Genomic DNA, 20,646 nt, shown 5'->3' with positions numbered 1-20,646 from the left:
CCAGAGAAATGTCTTATGCTTTCAAATTATTCGATTTCGTGATCTTGATTTTATTATTTTCAGGAATTTCCAGAACCAAACTATATAACCTCATTTTCAGTTTGTTCATTTCCCTAGAACCACATGATCTTACGATTGCTCCTCTCGTATCGCATCTTTGATCTCGTTCCTCATTCCTGATTCTTGAGGATTTCTGTAGAATCTCGGTGTCTTTTGTTCTGGGCATTCTGATTCTTCCTTCTCCTGCAAAAATTCAAAAAATTCCGCAAATGTTGCACATGAATTCTATCCTGACGCCCCGAATAAATCAAATTCGGCCTCCTCACTTCATTGAAAAAAGACAAGAAAAAGAAGAAGAAGAAGAAGTCAATGTTCATTTTCGAAACGAAGAATCACAAAACATTTTTTCTGGCTTACTTTTCCCTTTTTTGTTCTTCCACAGAATGCTCTTCTAATCTTCACTGCGTGTAACAACACTAATAAATAACAAGAAAAAAGAAGGACAAGGATCTAAAAATATTCCCTTTTCCTTCCTTTTTTGGTCTCCTCAACTCTTAAAAACGTCTCTTTGAAAAAACAACCAAAGTCTGAATATTCTATACTTCCGCTTATGGCGGATTCTGAAATTGAAATTCAATTGAATTGTAACATGCTCCGATGAACAGGAAGGTTTCCTCCGAGAACCACCAGAAATAAAATCTCAAAAAGCTCCGAAAATTTTTATCCTGGAAATGTTTTCGATTTTGAAAAAAAAATTATTGAAGGAGGTACAAAGAAAAGTTGGGTCCTGTTGCTCTTTACGGACTTTAGAGATCTATCATTTCTCTTGCCTAAAACCGAGGGTTTGCGAAGCTTAGGTCCGGCCGCTAAATCCTTAAAAGAGCAATTTTTCGAAATAATTTTTCTGGCCTATTTTTTCCGATTTTTCGTTGATTTTGTAGGTTTTTCGATAATTTTTTTGTATGTGTGTGATTTTTTTTCGATTTTCGCGGTTTACTTTGTGAAGTATTTCATAATCGATGAATACTATAGAAAAAATCATATTTTTTAATGGTATTTTCATTATCGTTCTTTGAAGAAATTAGAGTTGAGACGCAGACAGATATTCAAAAAACTGTCTGTGTCTCCAACTAATATGTGCTATTTGGGCTTGCCGCTTAAAGATACCTACAGTAATACCGTAACAGCGGCGGCGGCGGCAGCGGCGGCTGGTGGACTGATTAATGCTTGATTAATTTTTGCGAGATTTGCTGAGTCTTCTGAACTTTTGCTGAACTTGAGTCTCGCGAGACGACACACTATACCGTATACACTTCGCATAAAATACTCTCTAACTCTAATTTTTTCAGAAAACAATAATAAATAGGCCAGAAAATAATTATGCTTTGGCAATAATTCGGAGGGTACAAAAATTTCGGGTTCATTTGGATACAAAACAATTTGGGGTACAAAATACCGGAAAAATTCAATTTTGTACCCCCGAATTGTGGATTTTGTACCCCTAAATTGCTTTGTTCTCCTTGTACCCCCTTTATGTGCCAGGCCTACCTTAAACAGGTCAAAACACGAATCGTCTAAAACGGACACAAGTTCAACTATTCCTTTCCATTTTGTATCCCCCACGTATCTCCCAGCTAAGCAAACGTATATGAAAATGTTCGTTTATCCTCCTTAACCTCTTCGTCTTCCTTTGGTTTTTGATCAGATCTCCCACTACTTTTTACCAGGATTTAAGATATTTCGTATACAATTTCCTCCTTTACTTTTTTGTTTATTTTTGTCTATTTCAAGAAAAAACACCGATCATCATCATCATCATCACCAACACACCAATCTCGTAATTATATTCGTCTTGTGACCCTATTATATTTTGTGTTTTCGTTGTAAATTAATATTTGGGCTCGGGGCTGTGTTTTTTTCTGGAAGAATCCTTCCCAAACATCATATTCATCCTATTTTTGATCTTCTGTCCCGTATTAACTTGATCATTTGTTTTTCTGTTCTCTCTGCAAACCAATTTTGTGCAGATCAAAATTTTACCGTTTCTTATTTTCCATTTTATTCCTTCTATCAATATATTTTGTTCCTTTGCCACACGCCATACAAATTTTGAAAACGACAAAAAATTTGCCCAAAAATTCAGCTCAAAATGTTTGAACTCTTCGCAAAAATCATGAGCAAGTCAGTCATCTCTGAATATCCAATCTTCTGATTTTTGCTTTTTCAGAAAATTTCAATGTTTTTCAATTTAGTTTGTGATCTGAAAAGTTTATCATTTCATGTTTTTTATTTTGAATCAAAAACTCTGTCTTAAAGGTGGGGGGACAGGAGATTTTTTGTAGTTTTTTTGTAGCTAGAGTATGCATTCTACCGTCACGGTGTACAACGCTTAATGTCACTCTGCGTACAGCTGTCGTCCTCGCCTTTATGTATGCAATCGGGCGTGCGCTTTCTCTTTGCCCGCGTGGCTCAGTCGGTAGCGGCGCCGCACCCTCAATCATCGCCCTCACAAGTTCAACTCCTCGAGAGGCATCTTTGAACGGAATTTCGAGAACATTATTTTTTTCATGTCCCCCCACCTTTAAAATGTTCATTTCGGTTTCACATAAGTTTCGTATAAATCCTTTCAATATTTTAGTTGATGGGTAGTAGTTATACACCCTGTATTTTCAGTATTTGCTTTTTAAAATTCAATCTTCCAAGATAGTGTTCACATTGAGGTGATCTATTTTAGAAATTCGAAATATAACAGTTTTGAAAATGAACCAGCTTGTTGTATAACTGTCGAAAAGTTCACACTACAGGGTGCCGCACAATTATGAACCATACTTGCAACGGGCCGGGCTGGGTTTTTTCAGAATTTTCGGCCCGGATTTTCGGAAAAAATTGGTTTTGTTATGATTGTTAAAAAATGAACGATTTCGAGAAAACTTTGAGAAACTCATGAGTTTCTCAGTCATCTCTGAATATCAAATCTTCTGATTTCTCACTTTTTCAAAAGTTTATATGTTTTCCAATTCTGTTTGTGATCTGAAAAATTTATCAGTTCTTTGATTTTGAATCTCAATTTTTCAGAGTTGAGAAATTTATATATCTATTTCACAAAGTTTTGGTATTGATTACATATTTCAATATTTTGATTGATGGGCAGTAGATACACCGTGGATTTTCAGTATTTTCTTTTTAAAATTCTATCTCCTCGGATAGTGTTCTGATTGAGGTAATCTATTTTAGAAATTCGAAGTATAACATTTCTGAAACAGAACAATCTTGTTTTTTAACCCTCGAAAAGTTCACACTACACGATTACCCAGACTGATAAAAACGGGAATATCTTCAGACATAAGCATCTTGAAAGCACGAAAATTGGTAGAAATAGAATTCTATGTTTGAATCAAAGCTACTGAACGTTCCAAAAAGATTCATCAAGTATAGGTATCGTTATGGTTGTCCAAACATTAACGATCTTGAGAAAACTTTGAGAAACTCATGAGTTTCTCTGAATATCAAATCGAGCCATCTCTGAATATCAAATCGTCTTAATTCTAATTTTTTCAAAAGTTTATATGTGTTCCAATTTATATTGAGATCTGAATAGCTTATCAGCTCATGTTTTCGATTTTGAATCTAAAATGTTTCGGAGTTTCAAAATTTGTATTTCTGTTGTGCAATTTTGTGGTATAGATCACTCAAATAATTTAGTTGTTTAGCTTGTTACAGTTACAGCAAACATCTTCCGTGTCTGATTTTCTAAAAAAATTGCTAGTTTTCAAATTAGTTGAAGGCACAGAAGAGAAAGAAAAATTGGGTTATCTGCTTTGTAAATTAGAAACACAACAGTTCTGAAACAGTGAATAGCTGCCCAAAAGTTCAAACTACAGTGTTTCGCATAAATACCCGGACTGATAAAAACGGGTATATCTTCAGACATAAGTATTTGGGAAGCACGAAAACTGGTAGAATTATAACTTTACGTTTGATTCAAAACTGCTGAAATTTCCATAGAGAGCCCTCAAATCTATGTTTTGTTATGATTGTTCAAACATGAGCGGAGTAATGCTTCTTGCGATTTTCATGAGGTAAAGCAACTTTGACAAGCGATAACTCAGCTCAAAGTTGATTAAACAGTTTGAAACTCGGCTAATTTTTTGATGAATTGTTTGAATTCTAGGACTCCAAATTTGAGTCCCGTACAATGCTTTACTCAAGTGTTATGCTAGTACAATCACGAGTGCGGGTAATTATGAGACCCTGTAATGGTTTCCATTTTTGGACAATTCTAGTTTGGGATTAGGCTTTTAAAACGCGGACCTTTCTAGAAATTTGCAGAAAGTTATGACTCATGATTTTGGTATTTTCTTCCGTTTTTTTCTAAAATTTACCAGTTTCAAGTATCCTTATTTGCATTCTTTCCCTAGCTTGCAACACTTAACTGTTTTCTCCCTACCTACGTTCGAGTTTCCCTGCTTAACTCCAGTTTTCTGAAAAATTGCCATTCAGCAGCTTCTTTTTATGGCTCATACAATTCATTGAAGCGCACGAAAACCCTCGTGTTAAATGTCACGACGTCTTCTTCTTCTTCCATGTCTTCGGTGTCAACGTCTACCAAAATTCCCCCATGGAACCACCAATTCGTTTCCGGACTTCCGTGATTTTGCTCAATTCTTTTTTTGCTGAAGTTGAGAAGGTGCAGCTTTTTTCTATTTCTTCTTTCTTTTCATCCTCTTCCCTAAAAAATATTTTAGAAGGAAAGGCGAAATAACCCCTAAAATGAATCCTTTTTGGAGATGAATCCCTGGAGGGTTCCCCAGATTCTTCAGAATTCATTTTTTTCCATTCCGTGGGAGGGAAAAGAAGAAAAAGAAAAAAAAAAGAAAAAGAAAAAGAAACAATGACAAATTTTGAGTGGAAAAAAGAAAAGAAAAAGAAAAGTTCAAAATGAAACTAGATACATTTGAATAGGAGGAGTTGATCTAAATGTAGTTGTAAAAATACATTATTTCAAACCTTGGACTTTCTTGCACTTTTTTCCTTCCCTGTTTTGTCTTTTCTTTGTTTATTCTATTGCTTTAAAAATCCTCAGATCCGTCACGTAGCTCTTTTCATTACCCTTCACCAGAATCCCTGAATCTCCAATTCCGGCTATAAATAATATAAAAATTGACAATTTTGTGTGTTTTGAGTAGGCACTTGATTTCTGTTCATTAGAGAAAAATTCGAGTTCGAGGATAATTGAATAGGGATTTGATTGAGTTTCGTCAGGAGATGAGGGGGTGTATTCAATGAGGAACAGGTGGATGAATGACCCAAACATTTGGTCAATGGAAAAAAGTTCAAGAACCAAATTTCACACAACTTTTGACGATTTCTGGTTTTGATGCATTTACCGTAAAACCTGTAATAGAGGAGACCTTAACATTTAAGAAAGTTATCTCGATTTCTTTGAAAGATATCAAAAAGTTGCCAACTGATAAATTGTTTATCATAATATCACAAACATTTTATCAGTTCACACACTTTTTATATCTTTTATAGGAACCGAGATAAATCGACTCAAAGTTGAAAGTTAGGGTTTCATTCTACTAGTGTTCAGGGTAGATCAACTCGCCAAACGTTTTTCATTAAACAAAATTATCTATAAGTCTCCTTTTGTATTAGGTTGGCGGGAAAGTCTTTGTCACTCTGTTTGTTTAATCACTGTTCTCGTATATGGAGGCTGTGTATGATATCGACTCTAGTGAATAACAAGGTGATAAGAACCTTCCATATAAACAAGTCCCCATCTCCTTCCCTGCTCCTCATCTGTAATTGAAACGATATGTTTGTTCCCACTGCTATTCACATCAGACATGTTTTGATTTACCTCTTCCTATCTCACACCACGATGAAGGATTCGGAAACTTTCTTGAAGAATGTGTACAACACACATGCCCCTCACTACAATACTATTCGCAATTGGTTCCATCGTTTCGAAAAAGATGACTTCTCGCTCGATGAAAAGGATCGCTCTGGGAGACCCCGTGAGTTGGATTTGGACAAGCTGAAGCACGCATTGCAATCGGATCCATTTCAATCTAGCCGTGAACTAGCTGTCACATTCGGAGTTCACCATAGCACAGTCCTTGAAGGTTTGAAGTCTCTTGGAATGAGAAAACTTTTTGGTCGATTCATACCTCATCACCTGACTCAAGCCAACCTTGACCGCCGAGTCGACGATTCGATTACTCTTCTCACTCTCCACGCGGGCGATCGATGGCTGGACCGGCTAATAACCGGAGATGAGAAGTGGGTCTTCTACGATAATCACCACAGGAAATCCCAGCGGGTTGGAGAAGGAGAGAGCCCACAGGATGTCCCAAAACCCGACCTTCATCCGAAAAAAGTTATGGGGGTTTTCGCCGGTTCCAGATATTTCTTGCTTGCTTAAATCATTTCTATGCCAAATCAGTTTTTGGTGTTTTCGGACACCAGGCTCTTGGTAGTTTGATATTTTTCGCTAATTTTATCCCATTCAATTTTCAGTCATCAAGATTTGGTTAACGACATTCTCGAAATAGATCACCAACTTGAAAAATGTTCCAGAACTTTTCAATACGGTAGCAAGCACCTCAAAATATTTTTCTCCGCGAAATACTATTTGAGAACTTTTTCTCATAAGAACTCCTGTGCACAAAAAAGAAATAGAGCATCTCGTTCCTGGTATCGTTGTGAGTTCGATTCCCTCGACGACACTGTATATAGATTTCGCGCGAATTTTTATTGGATAACCACTATCGTCAAACTTTTGATTTCTGAGCATTTTCTCTGATAGTAATAGAAACCCACCTCTATTTGAAGCGCTTTTCTAATAAAAGCTTGTCATGGCTGTGCAGTTCGTCCTCTCGGTTATAGCAGACATATTCTTTTTTCTGGTAATTTCCTATAATTCTTGTTGTTTTTTGTCATTTTCTTGTTCAGTTAAGAACTGAAAACACTCTAATTCGTACCCTCCCTCTAGACGTCCACTCTGAAAAAAAAGTTGAAAAAATGAAGCTTATGAGCTTTTATTAGAGGAAATACGGAATATTTGATCCTTATACAAAAATCCCGGATTTTAACCAGCACAAATTTTTGCTCTACTGAAAAAGAATAGAGTTCCTTCAGTGGGAAGATGGAGATTGAAAAAAATGTAGATTCAATAAAACATTTAGACTATTCGAAACAGAAATTCCTCGAAAAGTGCTATGACCAAATTTATAAGCTATATTTCCAACTTTTTCTGTTTTATGTTAGTCATAAATCCTGAAAAATCTCAGGTTTTCCATTAATCGTCGCTCAAGTAGGTAGTTTTTCCTCCTAGTCTAATCATCAAACCACCATCAGAAGTTTCACAGTGTTTGGTCCTTGGAGCAACAATTAAACGTTATGATCAAACTTTCAGCAGCAAAAAGTTTTGTTCGTCAAAAATAATGTTGACTTTATTAGATTTCATAAAATATTTAGCCCATTTAAAACAGAAGTTCATCGAAAAGTTCTATAAGATCAGCTATCAGAAAAGCTTCTCAGATTTATTTTTTGATTCAATTTCGGTCATATTTTATTATCGCTGTTCTCAAAACAGAACAAATTTTCAAGCTTATTAACTTTTTCGGTTTCAGCTTAGTCATAATTATCTGGGACGTATTGTTTTCTAGTTATGTTAAAGTCAATTGCTGTTTTTTTCTTCCAGCTCAATTATAAAGCCACCATCAGAAGTTTTACAGTATAGGTTCTTGGAGCAACAATTAAACTAAACGGTCGGATTTTCAGCAGCACAAACTTTTGTTCTGGTCAAAAAATAATTTTGACATTAGATATAATAAAATATTCAGTCCATTCCAAACAGAGTTTCTCAAAAAATTCTATAAGATCAGCTATCAAAAAAACCTTCGAATTTATATTTTATGATTCAACTTTTTGTCACATTTTATTATCAGTGTTCTCAGAACAAATTTTAAAGCTTATGAACTTTTTCGGTTTCAGTTTTTTTTCTGCCTCCCTAATTAGCCCTCTTCAAGTAGAAGTTCCTCGAAAAGTTCTCTAAGATCAGCTATCAATATAAAAACATGCGACTCGAAAAATTCGTTTATGATTTTATTTTTCGGTCACATTTTATTATCAACGTTCCCAGAACAATGAGAAGATTTACAGTATTTCATTTTTGGAGCAACAATTAAACTAAAATAACGGCGTTTCTCTATCAAAAAAAAACCTTCGAATAATTTTTTATGATTCAATTTTTGGTCACATTTTATTATCAGTGTTCTCAGAACAAATTTTCAAGCTTATTAACTTTTTCAGTTTCACCTTAGTCATAATATTTAGAAGATACATTGTGTCTAGTAATGCAACTCTCAAGTCAACCGGCGGTTATTTCTTCCAGACCAATCATAAAACCACCATGAGAATTACTACTTGTCTGCTGATCTTCTCCATCATTTTCCTCCATCTGCCCGTGTCACAATTTTATTTTCGAAATTCATCTTGACAAGAAACGAACAAGTAAAACAGCTTGTTTTATGATCATTCTCTTTTTTTTTCCTCTCTAATTTTCTTAATAATGGTTATCCGAGAATAGAGAAAACAATGCAAATTTCCGGGTGAAAACGTTTCTTTTTGAGAGGTTTCCGCTCGGATGAAGATAGAATCAAGAAAAGCACAAAAACCGAAAGACTTTTGATCGTTCCAAAAAAATCCGCAATCGCTCAAAATAGTTGGTTCTTTTGGAATCAATGTTGTTTTTCCTCATTATCATTAAATAATCATTTTTTGAAATTTGTTTGAACACTTCAATGCAAAATTATTTTATTTCAAAGATATTCCAACGTTTTTTCAAAATTTGCCCGGTTTCACCTAATTCATTTGATATCTTCCCCACTAAATCTTCTCTAATTTCTTTTTCAGAAATATTTCATATGATTTTTAACAATTTTCACTAAAACGAGAAAAAATTTAACACTAAAAATTGGAAATTTAGAGAAAAATTGAAATTTTTTTTGCGAAATTTTGAGACGGTTTTTCAGCTATTTATTTTCGAAGATTTTGTCTCGATTTCTCCGAAATTTTGTCTGAAATTTGTTGGATGATATTCGTGAAGATTACTGTAGAAGCTAATTTTCTTGTAGTTTGTACTGTAGTTTTCGTCAAACTGCTGGCAAAAAACTTGGAAAAATTAAGGTAAAAAGAATTCCTGAAAAACATGAAAAGGTCTCAAAACTATGCGGGGACTCGAAAACTTAAACTCGTCATTAGGGGCCACCTACATACTTTTTTGAACAAAGTTAAGCTTAAAACATTTAACCACAGACCGGCTTCAAAATTAAAAAAAAAAGTTTAGTTGATGATCTAACAGGGTGCCAACTGACCAAAAATATTTAAAAAATATACCAAGTATCCCTAAAACAGAAAAAAAATTAGCAATATAAAAAAAAATTTCAGGTAGATGATTTAATCGAGAATCTGTGGTGCCAGTATTTTTGAATCTAACCCATTTTATTTCAAAATCAATAATTATGTCACTATCCATTTCTCTAAAATGTTTCAAATTGTTCTTGTGGGATTTTTTCAACTGCCTGCAAGAAGTGTTTCAATGCAACCTGAATGTGAACTCTGCTCTTTATTCTGATTCGATTCAAGTTCACCTAACCTCATCAACGGAAAGTATCCGAAAACGGCTCAAAGTTCCGAAACACTTTTTTTCTTCTTTCGGTTCAAAAAAAAAGGCACGTAACCTGTTAATATGAATCTGCTGCTGATATGATAACAAGTGCACATTTCTCACATGTCAAAACTCTTGACTTCAAGAACATCTCCATCCAGTCATCATCCCACAGAAAACTCATTCACCCATATATTCTTGGCATTTTTGAACTTTCAAATTTTTTTCTTTTTCCGTTTTTTTCACCGATTTTCAAAAGCCCAAAACACGTCATTTTCAGACGCTTTCCCTCTGTTTCCGGATATCTTTACGGCTTCTTCTTCTCCCCCTTTTTTTTCTTGCTTTGTGCCTATTTTTAAATTGCATATTTCTTCGAATTTGCATCAATCTCGGATCAAATTGTTCGGAAATCGTTTTCCCATCACTGCCACATGGCGATTCTCCAATCTCTTTGTGTGGGTTACGGTAGATGAATAGCAAACATATCATTAATAGTTACGATTCTTTGTTCTTTGATAAAAAAGTTGAATCATAGAAAATGTTTCTGACGAATTGCTCATCACAAAGTTCAAACATGCAAAAATAATTAGGCTAGAGGTGTCAAAGCAGAAAGTTCTGTCTAGAACTAAAGAGATCAAATCGTCAAAAACTTTCAGTTTAAACTTTTAAAAATTTCATAGTTTCCCTGTCTCTAACCAATGTTGAAAACTTGAAAACTTTTACAGTTTCAAGTTGAAGTTGAATTTCTTAAGGTTTTATACAAAAATAATATTTATTATTCCGTATAATTAATAAAGAACAACAATATCACCAAAAGATACTTTAGACAAAACTCTAAACTGACTTAAATCGTCCAAACTGACACAACTTAGCTGTTCAAAAACTAACTCTAAGTCAAACACACCCGGTTGGCGCGCTTGTCGTCAGCCGAACAGCGGAGCGTCGTTGCAAGCGCACAGGGAACTGCAGAAAGGGTTCGGGTAGCTTGCCTGGGCAACTAACATGCATATATCTTTAATTTGATGTTTGGCTGACAATTTTTCTGAAAATTTGAAAAAAACAAAAAAATTCCAAGGAGGGTTGACAAGTTTTTACAGTTTCAAATTGAGCATATTCGCAAGATGAATTTTTCAAGCATGGTATTCCGTTCTTCATATTGTTTTGAATCTATCGTAAAACCTATATTAGAATGGTCCCTTCAATATAATGGCCCCTCTAATAGAAGGGTCCTCCAAGAGAAGCTTGTGAATATAGAAAGACCCTCTCTAATAATAGAACCCCCTTCAAAATGTTGAATGAAATAAAAAACTTTTGTACATTTTCAGTGAACATTATTCCAAAATTACCATAATTTCACAGTGATTTGTTGACACATTTTTGCTTGAATATTTGCTTAATTTCGGTTAAATTGATAGATTTTCATAAGTTTAGAACTAAAATTCGGAAAAAAATGACCAAAAAAAATAGAACACTGTAATAGAAGGGCTCTCCGGAGGTACCTTGAAACAATAGAAAGGCCGGTCATTCATATACAGGTTTACGGTAGTTGACTATTCTAGAAATGTAAAAAGTTTTTTAAAAACTTTCAAAAATTTTACAGTTTCAAATTGAGAATATTTTCAAGCTGAGGTTGTCAAACATCAGTATGTCTTAAATTTGACACAGTCCCCTAAATTTCGCCCTTCCTTTAATTCGACTGAAAACCTTCCGAGAATTCGAAGCTTCCAGAGAGAGCCTAAACAATTCCGACAAAAGATTTACGGACATTTTTTCTTGTTGGCGAGAGGAAGAGGAGATGGAAATTTTTTCGAGGAACGAACTTGAAAAAATTCCCAAACGTATTAGAAAAAGCTTTCTGTTTTCCTTTTTCTTCCTTACATAAACAAATAAAAAGAATTAGGAGAATTAGGAAAATAACTTTTCTCTGTTTCTCAAAGTTTACAAATTCTATCATTATTGAATATTTTTTACTACAATAGCTCCTTTCCTTTTAAAACATAATTTTCAAAAACTTTCTGGTCACATGCCTCATCTGTACTTTCCACGTCATCCGATGCTCCTGGTGAGCTCTGAAAAAATTCCAGAAGTTTCAATTTCTTGGAAAAATATTTTTTCTGTAAATCACGAGTTCGAATTTCATTAAAATCCACCCACCTATCAAACCAATATTTTGTCTATATAAACATCTTAATTAAAGTTTTGAGACCTATTTTTTCTCAATGAACCAATGAATATCGATTATTTTCCAGAGACATAACATTTCACAAGCCGGTAACTCTATCGTTTTGTTTTTTCTTGTTTTTTCCGTGTCATCATTTTCCTTCCTCGTCCATTTTTTCCGTTTTTTTTGTTTTCCCAATTTTTATTACTCCCTTTTTCTTACCTCATTTTAAATTCATTTACCAGTCGAATTCCTTTGCATCCTTTCTCTTTTTTTTTCACTTTGTGATCAAAAACGTTCCGTTGGTTCTATAATAGAAAGTGGGCGGAGCCTGAAGAGAAGGCTAATCACGCCCCCAGGAAAAAAGAAGGAGGAGAGGAGGAGAAAAAGTGGCCAAGATTAGTTTTTTGATGTTTTTTTTCGAAGAAAGTTTTATGTTTTTCTTCTAGTTTAGTGTTCCGCCTGTTGAGTTGAATGACGTTTCGAGTCAAGTGTTCTTTAAAATTTCAATTTGAACTTAGAATTGAGAAGAGTGGGTTCTCCGATCTATAGGTTTGCGGGTCTATATTCTGGGAATTTTCAGTCTGTCTGAAATTGATCTTCGGCTATAAAATTAGTAGTTTTCACTTTTTCAGGTTCCTTCACAGAACTTTAAACCCATTTTCAGTGTTTTTCCGTTTCAATCAGTTGTTATTGTTTTCTTGTGACTTCATATTATTATTAAACCGATAACGATTTCCACAAAAAACCAACAATTTTTCAATCAAGTGGTTGAATCATGTTCTCACAAAATAATAAATGCAATCAGTTCCAGAATAACATAGTAACTTTTCTATTATTTTCAGATATTATTCTGGTCTAAATTCAATTTTAAATGAGATTTAATCGCTCCGAACGCGCAACAGCTAGTTGCGGTTGAAAATTCGAGAGTGGGCGGAGCTTAGGTCGAGTAGCGAAATCCTTGAAGGCGCATTTAAAGGTTCATGTTTTCGTTATTCTTTCTGGGGGTATTTTTCTCAGTTTTTGCGGCTAATTTTCTCGATTTTGAATTTTTGTTTTCAAGGAAATCTGAAATATCGCAAAATCTGCATAAAACACTGAAAATCGATAAAACTCATCAAAAAATCTGATTATAAGTCATAAAAAGTTACGACAACAAATGGTCTTTTGTATGCGACTTTAAGGATTTCTCTACCGGACCTAAGCTCCGCCCACCCTCAATTTTTGAATCCGCATTGAAATAAACCAGAGCAATAAAAATTCTGAAAATCCAAAGAATATCCTTCTACATGACTGCTCTTCAACCTAAATATTATCTGCACCGAGCATCGATTCCCTCACTTTCGTTTTTTCGAATTCTCACGTAAATATAGCACTTTTTCATTTAAAGGTGGTGTACGGTGAAATTTTTTATTGCATCAAAATGTGCAGAAATGCATGTAGATTGACATAAAAATAAAGAAAAAATATAAAAAATTCCTTCGGCGAGAAAAACGCATCGAAAAATACGCTGAAAGCCCTTAGGGACGAGGTTTTTTCTAGGCCGCCCGGTGAGTAAAAGCGCGCGAATTCAAACTTTCAAAACTTTTTCGCTCGTTTTCCTTTTTTTTCGGTTTTTTTCAAGAGTTTTCTAGGTTTTTGTCAATTTTTCTTCCAGATACATCGGAAAATTTGAAAAAACAGTGAAAACGAGCGAAAAAATTGTAAAAGTTTGAATTCGCGCGCTTTCACTCACCGGGCGGCCTAGAAAAAAGCTCGTCCCTAAGGGCTTTCAGCGTATTTTTCGATGCGTTTTTCTCGCCGAAGGAATTTTTTTTGATTTTTTTCTTTATTTTTATGTCAATCTACATGCATTTCTGCACATTTTGATGCAATAAAAAATTTCACCGTACACCACCTTTAACCTAAAATAAAATTCCCTCCGGATTTACTGAATTCTTATAGTTTCCCCATAAACAGCAAATAAAATACTAAACAGCAAATAAATCAATTGTCGTCAGCGCGGTTTGTGGTCTGAATTCCAGAATATCAATTGATGAGTCTGTGACCTCTTATAGGGGATGGGAGAATGAGAAATAGACTGGACTGAAATTGGAGAAGTGGTCCGAGGGTCCCTGGGGATTCATGGGAAAGGATCAAAATACCTCGATGTTTTGAGAAATGTAGGGTTTTATTGAGAACACAATAGGAGTTCATTAGAGAGGAAGCCATTATTGTTGTTTTAGTTTATTAGGGTCTAGGAACTATTGGAAAAAGTACACTTCGAAGAAACTGGTCTGGAATTTCAAGTACTTTGTGATCCATCTGAACCAAATACCTCAACCACCAACCGCTCTGATTCATCTGAAACTCCAACCTGGAACATCAACCAGTTAACGCAACACTATTAATTTCACTTCCAGTCAATTAATTAACCATTTTTCCTCTTCTAATCTTTTCTTTCCCATCACTGCGTCATTCTCTTGGCGCTGTGCTGTTTCTTCTGGAGACAACGCATCACGGAAAAATATTTTCTGTGTCTGCTCTGACCTCAATGAAATTTCCCTCTCGTTGTTTTTTTCACATCACTGTAGCATTCTAATCCCAAATCCCAAATAAAACAGATCCTAATTTTTCTGAGAATCGTTTCGAACTTGCTTCGAAAAAAAAAAGAGAAGAAGAATGTCTTGTTTTAGGGGGCGGATTGTGTTGTGCTCTTCTTTTTTCTCAACTTGAAACATTTTCTCAAGAGTTTCAAAAAGAACAACAAAGAGAGTCTTTGTGTTTTGTTTATCTCTCTACTATTGTTTCTCAAGTGCTCCTAAATTAGGAAAAATAGAGACGATGATTTTTTGGTTTTGGTACAAAACTTGATCATCTCATCTTGAGGGTTCCATTCGGTCAGGAAATTTAGCCGGCCGACCGACCTTCTACCCAGCAGACCGACCGAACTCGTGCATTTGCGCGTCAACATGCCAGAAAGACGCGCGTCTTAAAATAAAATGCTTCGTACGCAAACACTGTCACATTGACGCGAGAATGCATAAATTCGATCAGATCGGTCGGCGGTTGGTCGGCGGTCGGCAAATTTCGAACGACTGAAATGAAAGCCTTAGTAAGGTTCTTTTATTCAAGCAATGATTCTTAAAAAGTATGTTTCAAGAGCATTATTTCAATCATCCCAAAACCTCTAAACTCTGTTTCTGGGTATCTAGAAAAATATCTGTGAAAATTTCAAAATTTGATCCTATGATCTTCATCTCCGTTCAATTTCTTTCCGAATTATTTGCTTTCTTGCCCACTATGCAAAACACTTTCCCCTCCCCTTCCCAGAAATTTCTAGAATCGTACTTGGCATAGAAAATCTTTTTTACTTTTTTTTCTCTAGACAAATAGCCTCGGGACCTAATTCATTTTTTCAACTTTCCTCATATTCGGAACCAGATGTCTTCGGAAGAATGTATGTGACGTGGAAAAACGTGGAGAGAGCAAGAAAAAAGAGCCCCCTGAAGCTCCGCCCCATTTGTTCGAAAAGGAAGAAAAAAGACGGAAAGAAGTGGAGAGAGAGAGATGTGATACTTGATCCAATTACATATCACAATTCAAACAAGAACTATCGGGTGGGACTAGAGAAGAGAGTAGGTGATCTATTTACTTTTTATTTGCTGTGCTGCCCCACGCCTTCTGAGGCACGAGCACTGGCACCTTCTACTCATATATTCCATATTTAGATCACAAGAGTAATTGTTTTAGTGACACAAGAAGATAGAAATATGAGATCAAGGAAGATTTTTTAGTGTCTTCTTCTTACCATTTTCGAATATTTGTACCTCATTGTTTCCATTCACTCAATTTTGGATTTTTTGTTTCCGTTAAAAAATATTGAAAACTTTCTCTGTCTTTTCCAATTGGCTACATAGAATTTTTTAATTTGCTTGAAACATTCACAGTGTTTTGTTTTAATACTTCGGATTTCTACAAAATTGTTTGCTGAGAACTTTTTTGAGATTTTTCAACAAATTCACAGTTACAGTTCAAAGGTATAAAGTAAAAAAGCTCTCAAAGTTTTGGTTCTGGACTCCAGACGAAAGCAATAGTTAACTCTTCAGCTAGCCAAAACCTTAAAATCCGCTTTTTTATTGCCAGTCCTTACTTTAACTATGAATTTCCGGTATACTTTTTTTACAGATTTCCGTTTTTTAACCTTCCTCTTATCAAAGAAACAATTATAACTCCCTTAAACAAAAATGACATAAATGTTACTAATAAGGCAATTTAAAATTGGGACTCAAAGAATCTCTTTTTTGAGGTTCAACCACCTGCAGTAGAAAGGCCTGTAAAGTTTCAGCTAATTGTTCTGGGCTCCCATGACAGATATCAAAAATAAGTCAACTTATAAAACATTAATGATATTATGATAAACAATTTATCAGTTGACAACTTTCTCATATCTTTGACAAGTAGCGAGATAAATTGGCTCAAATTTGGAAGCTACAGGTTTTCCGGAGTTTCCCTTTTTCAAATCAAAACACATGTTTTCCAGTTTCAGATAAATTTTCGAGATCTAACTAAACTACAAACTTTTTCTCCTGGATTTTCGAGCTCTTGAAATGCTCTTCTTCCATGTGATTACGAGGTCATTCTCCATCATTTTGATTTATTCGAATTTCCGCTTTTTTCTTCGTTTTTCTCTTCTCCCAAACGTTTTCTCGTTCAGTTCCACCCACTCTTCTTTACTTTCCAATGAGATCATTTTTCTTCCAAAGATCCCAAAGTTTCAGATCACAAAAATGCGAGAATGTTCGGTGATAATCAGTCCATACACAGTCATGATCTCTGCAGTGTTTATTCTATGCCTCATTCTTTCTCTTCTTGGTAATGCAATTGGTAAGTTATTCCTTGGAAAATTTAATTGTCTGTGGTCCCGTTTAAAATTTGATCTCATCCACATTTTTTGGTCTCCAAGGCTTGGGGTCCAAGCCCATCTGAAATCCGAACCTTTTTTCCATTTTGCTTCCAAACTGCAAAAACTGAAAGGAAGACATAGACTAAAGAATGCTCTGTAAAAATGTGTGTTTTGGACTTGCTTGTCGTCTCGGGGACCTCCTCGTTTGATATGACACCCACGGGAAAAAACACTCAATTTTTAAGGAAAATATTCGAAATTTGACAAGTGGGTCCATTTTTGGCAAAATTCAAAATCGAGGGATGTCTTTGAAAATAGTGAAATTATAGAAATCACCGTTTCTGAAAGTTTGGAAGTTTCAAATCCATTTCTTGAATTGTTCCTAATGGCCAATTGTGAAGAACCAAAAAAACCAGTTTTCGAAAATCAATACAGAAGTTACCTTTTCAACAAGTTTAGAAGTTTCAACAAATTTTGTTGAATCGTTCTTCTAACGAAATTGTCACTAACCGAAAAGAAAAATTCAAAATACCTCTTGACTATTCTAAGGGTTCGAGAATTGAATTTCAATAAGTGTGCATAGATCAAGTGTGTATATGTATGTCATAGGTGTTCAAAAAATAGACAGACAGAAGATATGAAATTTTATATTCAGCTATTTTCGAACGTTTTCGGTTTCGTGAAATTTAGAAAGCCTAATTGTAGTAAGCATTTTCAATTCAAACTTGTAAATGGTTAACTAAACTGACAAAGACGGCAAATACTAGGAGAAACCGCCCGGGTTTGATTCCTACCAGTGGCGCGCAATTTCACTGACTGAGTAGTCCAAAGATGAACGACTTAATGTTTCTTGTGAACTTCATAAGATTATGCAATTTTGAGAAACGGTAATTCAACTCAAAGTTGATCAAATAATCTGAAACTTGGCCAGTTTACTGATGAGTTACTTTAATTTTTGCCCTCCAAATTTAAGCCCAGTACATAGGTTTATTAGTATGTTAAGCTAACAAACCCTCTGTATCCCAATAATATGTAACTTTAGTCTCTCTCTCTCTCTTTACTCTCTCTCTCTAGTAAGCCTTCAAAAAAGTTTGTTTCAGTAATCCTCACAATCCTCGGAAAGTCACATCGGTCGCGGAGCATCACAAATTTCTATCTTTTAAATCTGGCATTCGCCGACCTCCTTCGAAGTATCATTTGCATTCCAAGCACACTTCTCGGTGAATTAACACACTGTTGGCTTCTTGGAGCAGCCATGTGTAAAATTGTTGCATTTCTTCAACGTAAGTATTCAATGATGGGAAAAAAACGCAGAGAGAGGGTCGGGACTGAAAAATAATGTACGCGGAAGTGGGTAATGGGGGTTTTAAAAGATTAAGAGGGAGAAGAGAGAAACAAGCAGTACATCAATCAAAAAATGAATAGAATTGAAAATGGGAGTGTTGGAAAAAGGAAATTCTCTGAAAAATAATTTTAGTCTTTAGTCTAGAAGAGAAGGAGATAGAGAAATGTGTGAAAATGAATTAAAGGGACACAGGGCTCGTACTGTTCTATGCTAGTGCGCTTCAATGAGAAGGGGGCGTGAAAAAGTTTTAAGCCAGTGAAAAATTGATTTTCGAGTTGAATATCGTATTTTTAACGGCCTAAAAATTCGCTACGTCACTTTCTCAATAAAGCACAACAGCATACCACATCAGTTCGAAAACTGTTAAGGAATGATAATTTGAAAAAAGCCAATAAATCAATTGTGATTACGTCTTTATTCAGCGTTAAGATTGGCTTCAAATTGAAAGCATTGACAAATAACTTATTTGAAACAGTAAAAATTTTGAAGAAAAAAAAAAAAGATTTCGCCGAGCTCCAGATTTTTGAAACAGGTCAAAATGACCGAAAACCTTATCGACCGGTACTGTATACCATCGGGCGGCCGTTCCAGTTTTGTTCACGTAGCTCAGTCGGTGGCGGCGACGCATCTTCAATACTCGTCTCACAAGTTCAACTCCTCGAGAGGCTTATATGAACAAAAATGTAGAAAAAAAATTGTTTTTTTTTTCATGTCCCCCACCTTTCAAAGGGACGACAATTCGGAAAAAATTGTTGATATCCTACAATTCGCGATCAGATTGTCTTCAAAATAATTATTCATGGCATATAGTTTTCTTAAAACTGTAAAATTTTGAAGAACAAAAATCCTTTTTTGGATGAAGACACATTCGATTCAAAACCGTAAAATTTGCTTTTTTCAGCTGTTGGAGTTTGTGCATCTGCCTACACTCTTGCAGTCATTGCCATCGAACGCTACTATGCAATTTGTAGACCGTTGGAGTCGAGAAAATGGCAAACTAAGGTTAGCTTTCACCTGAAAACTGGTTCAAAAATAATATTTCCAGAAGCGCGCCCTGATCACCATCTCTTTAGTCTGGTGTTTCTCATTTTCCGCCAACCTAACTAGCCTTTTTCTCTATGACACTGTTCCAATCGGAAACAAATTCACATGTGATTCTACCAAAGGACCACTGGTGGATTTCATTTATCAGCTTTATTTAACATTTGTGAGTTTCTATAGAGAGTTCAACTACATTATCTTTCACTTTTAGACTCTTCTATTCGTCCCATTGGCTCTGATGGTTGGTCTTTATGGAAATGTGATAATAACATTAAACACTGCAATTAACAGTGATCATCCGACTGTCGAGCAACAAATGATCGAGAAAAGTAGGTCAAAAATCGTTTGGCTCAAAAATCATCAAACCATTTTCAGCACTTCCATCCCGAGCATCATTCTCCGATTGGTTTGTAAGTGCGGTTCAGAGAGTCCCAAGTATGAAAGTTGTGTCAAAAACGGTAAGCTAAAATTTGGATTCTTCTAGAAATGTTCTCAAACTTCAGTTCCAGTTCAAAGAGAAGAACTCGCTGTCAATTCCTCAAACAACTGGCCTTTCTGCTCGTCCGAGCCGGTCATCATTCTCCTCGTTTTTCTCAACGCCACGTGGATCTTTCGATGTGACGATGCTCCTTCGAAGCACTAATCAAGTGAGTTTTATACTGAATTTATCAAAATTGGAAGAAATGTTTTCAGGAAAAGATACTGATTGCTAAGAAGAAGGTCACTCGGATGTTGATAACATTGGTGATTGTATTTGCCTTCTGCTGGGTACCATCCTATATGTACTGGCTACTGTTGCGGATGGCTGATCTAGCGGTGAGTTGGGTCTCCATAAATCATTACCAGATTGAATTATTGTTATCAATTCAGAAATTTCAAAAAATAATTGAAAAAGAAAAAAATTATAAAGATTTTTCATTGTTTCAGGCCACCTCTCTCTGGAATCCAGGACTCAACTCCTCGCTCACTATTCTAACCTATGTCAGCTCATTGGCTAATCCAATCACCTACTGTTTCATGAACAAATCATTCCGATCGTCTGTTCTGGCTTATTGCCGTCCGAAACCAAAACGTCCATTGGTAAGCTTCTGTTCATATTTCATTCTAATCCTAAATTTTTCATATTTCAGGCTCGCTGCTCCGCAATGCCGACTCGCAAAAGTCCATCGAAAGAATCGCCAACACATCTTCCGATTCCTATGATTAAGATTGATCTTGTCATGGATAGCAGTGTTCATATTTAACACCTTTTTTCTTTTTTATTGTTTTTTTTTTGTACCTTTGATCTCCGAACAACTAGGTTCAAGATACTCATACGCGCCAATTCTAGTCATTGTGACGGGTGTTTAAAAAATTGAATGCCAAAAAATGAATGAATGATAAATCTCAATAAAATGTTCTCAATTTGAAACCCACAACGATTCGTGTTTCAGGTGCCGCTTATACTAAGGGTTATATTGGAATACATAGTAGTCTTCATTCACAGTTAAAATGCGAACGGATCCGTTACGGACGCTCAGCGTTCGCGCGCGGTTAAA

General features: G+C 35.3%; 1 protein-coding gene across 1 annotated transcript; it reads left to right on the top strand.

Moving 5' to 3' along the window:
- Nucleotides 1–16,606: 16,606 nt before the first annotated feature.
- Nucleotides 16,607–20,352, top strand: Cbr-ckr-1 (the record flags this gene model as incomplete). The annotated part of the gene is made up of 10 exons (XM_002640150.1): nt 16,607–16,703; nt 17,823–18,005; nt 18,969–19,069; nt 19,113–19,274; nt 19,320–19,437; nt 19,484–19,566; nt 19,612–19,755; nt 19,802–19,924; nt 20,036–20,188; nt 20,239–20,352. 10 exons carry the CDS (start codon nt 16,607–16,609, stop codon nt 20,350–20,352), a joined length of 1,278 nt encoding a protein of 425 aa, XP_002640196.1.
- Nucleotides 20,353–20,646: the final 294 nt, after the last annotated feature.

Source organism: Caenorhabditis briggsae, assembly GCF_000004555.2.
Source record: "Caenorhabditis briggsae complete genome, chrI, whole genome shotgun sequence".
NCBI lineage: Eukaryota > Metazoa > Nematoda > Chromadorea > Rhabditida > Rhabditidae > Caenorhabditis > Caenorhabditis briggsae.
This window is presented reverse-complemented; position numbering and strand designations above follow the sequence as displayed.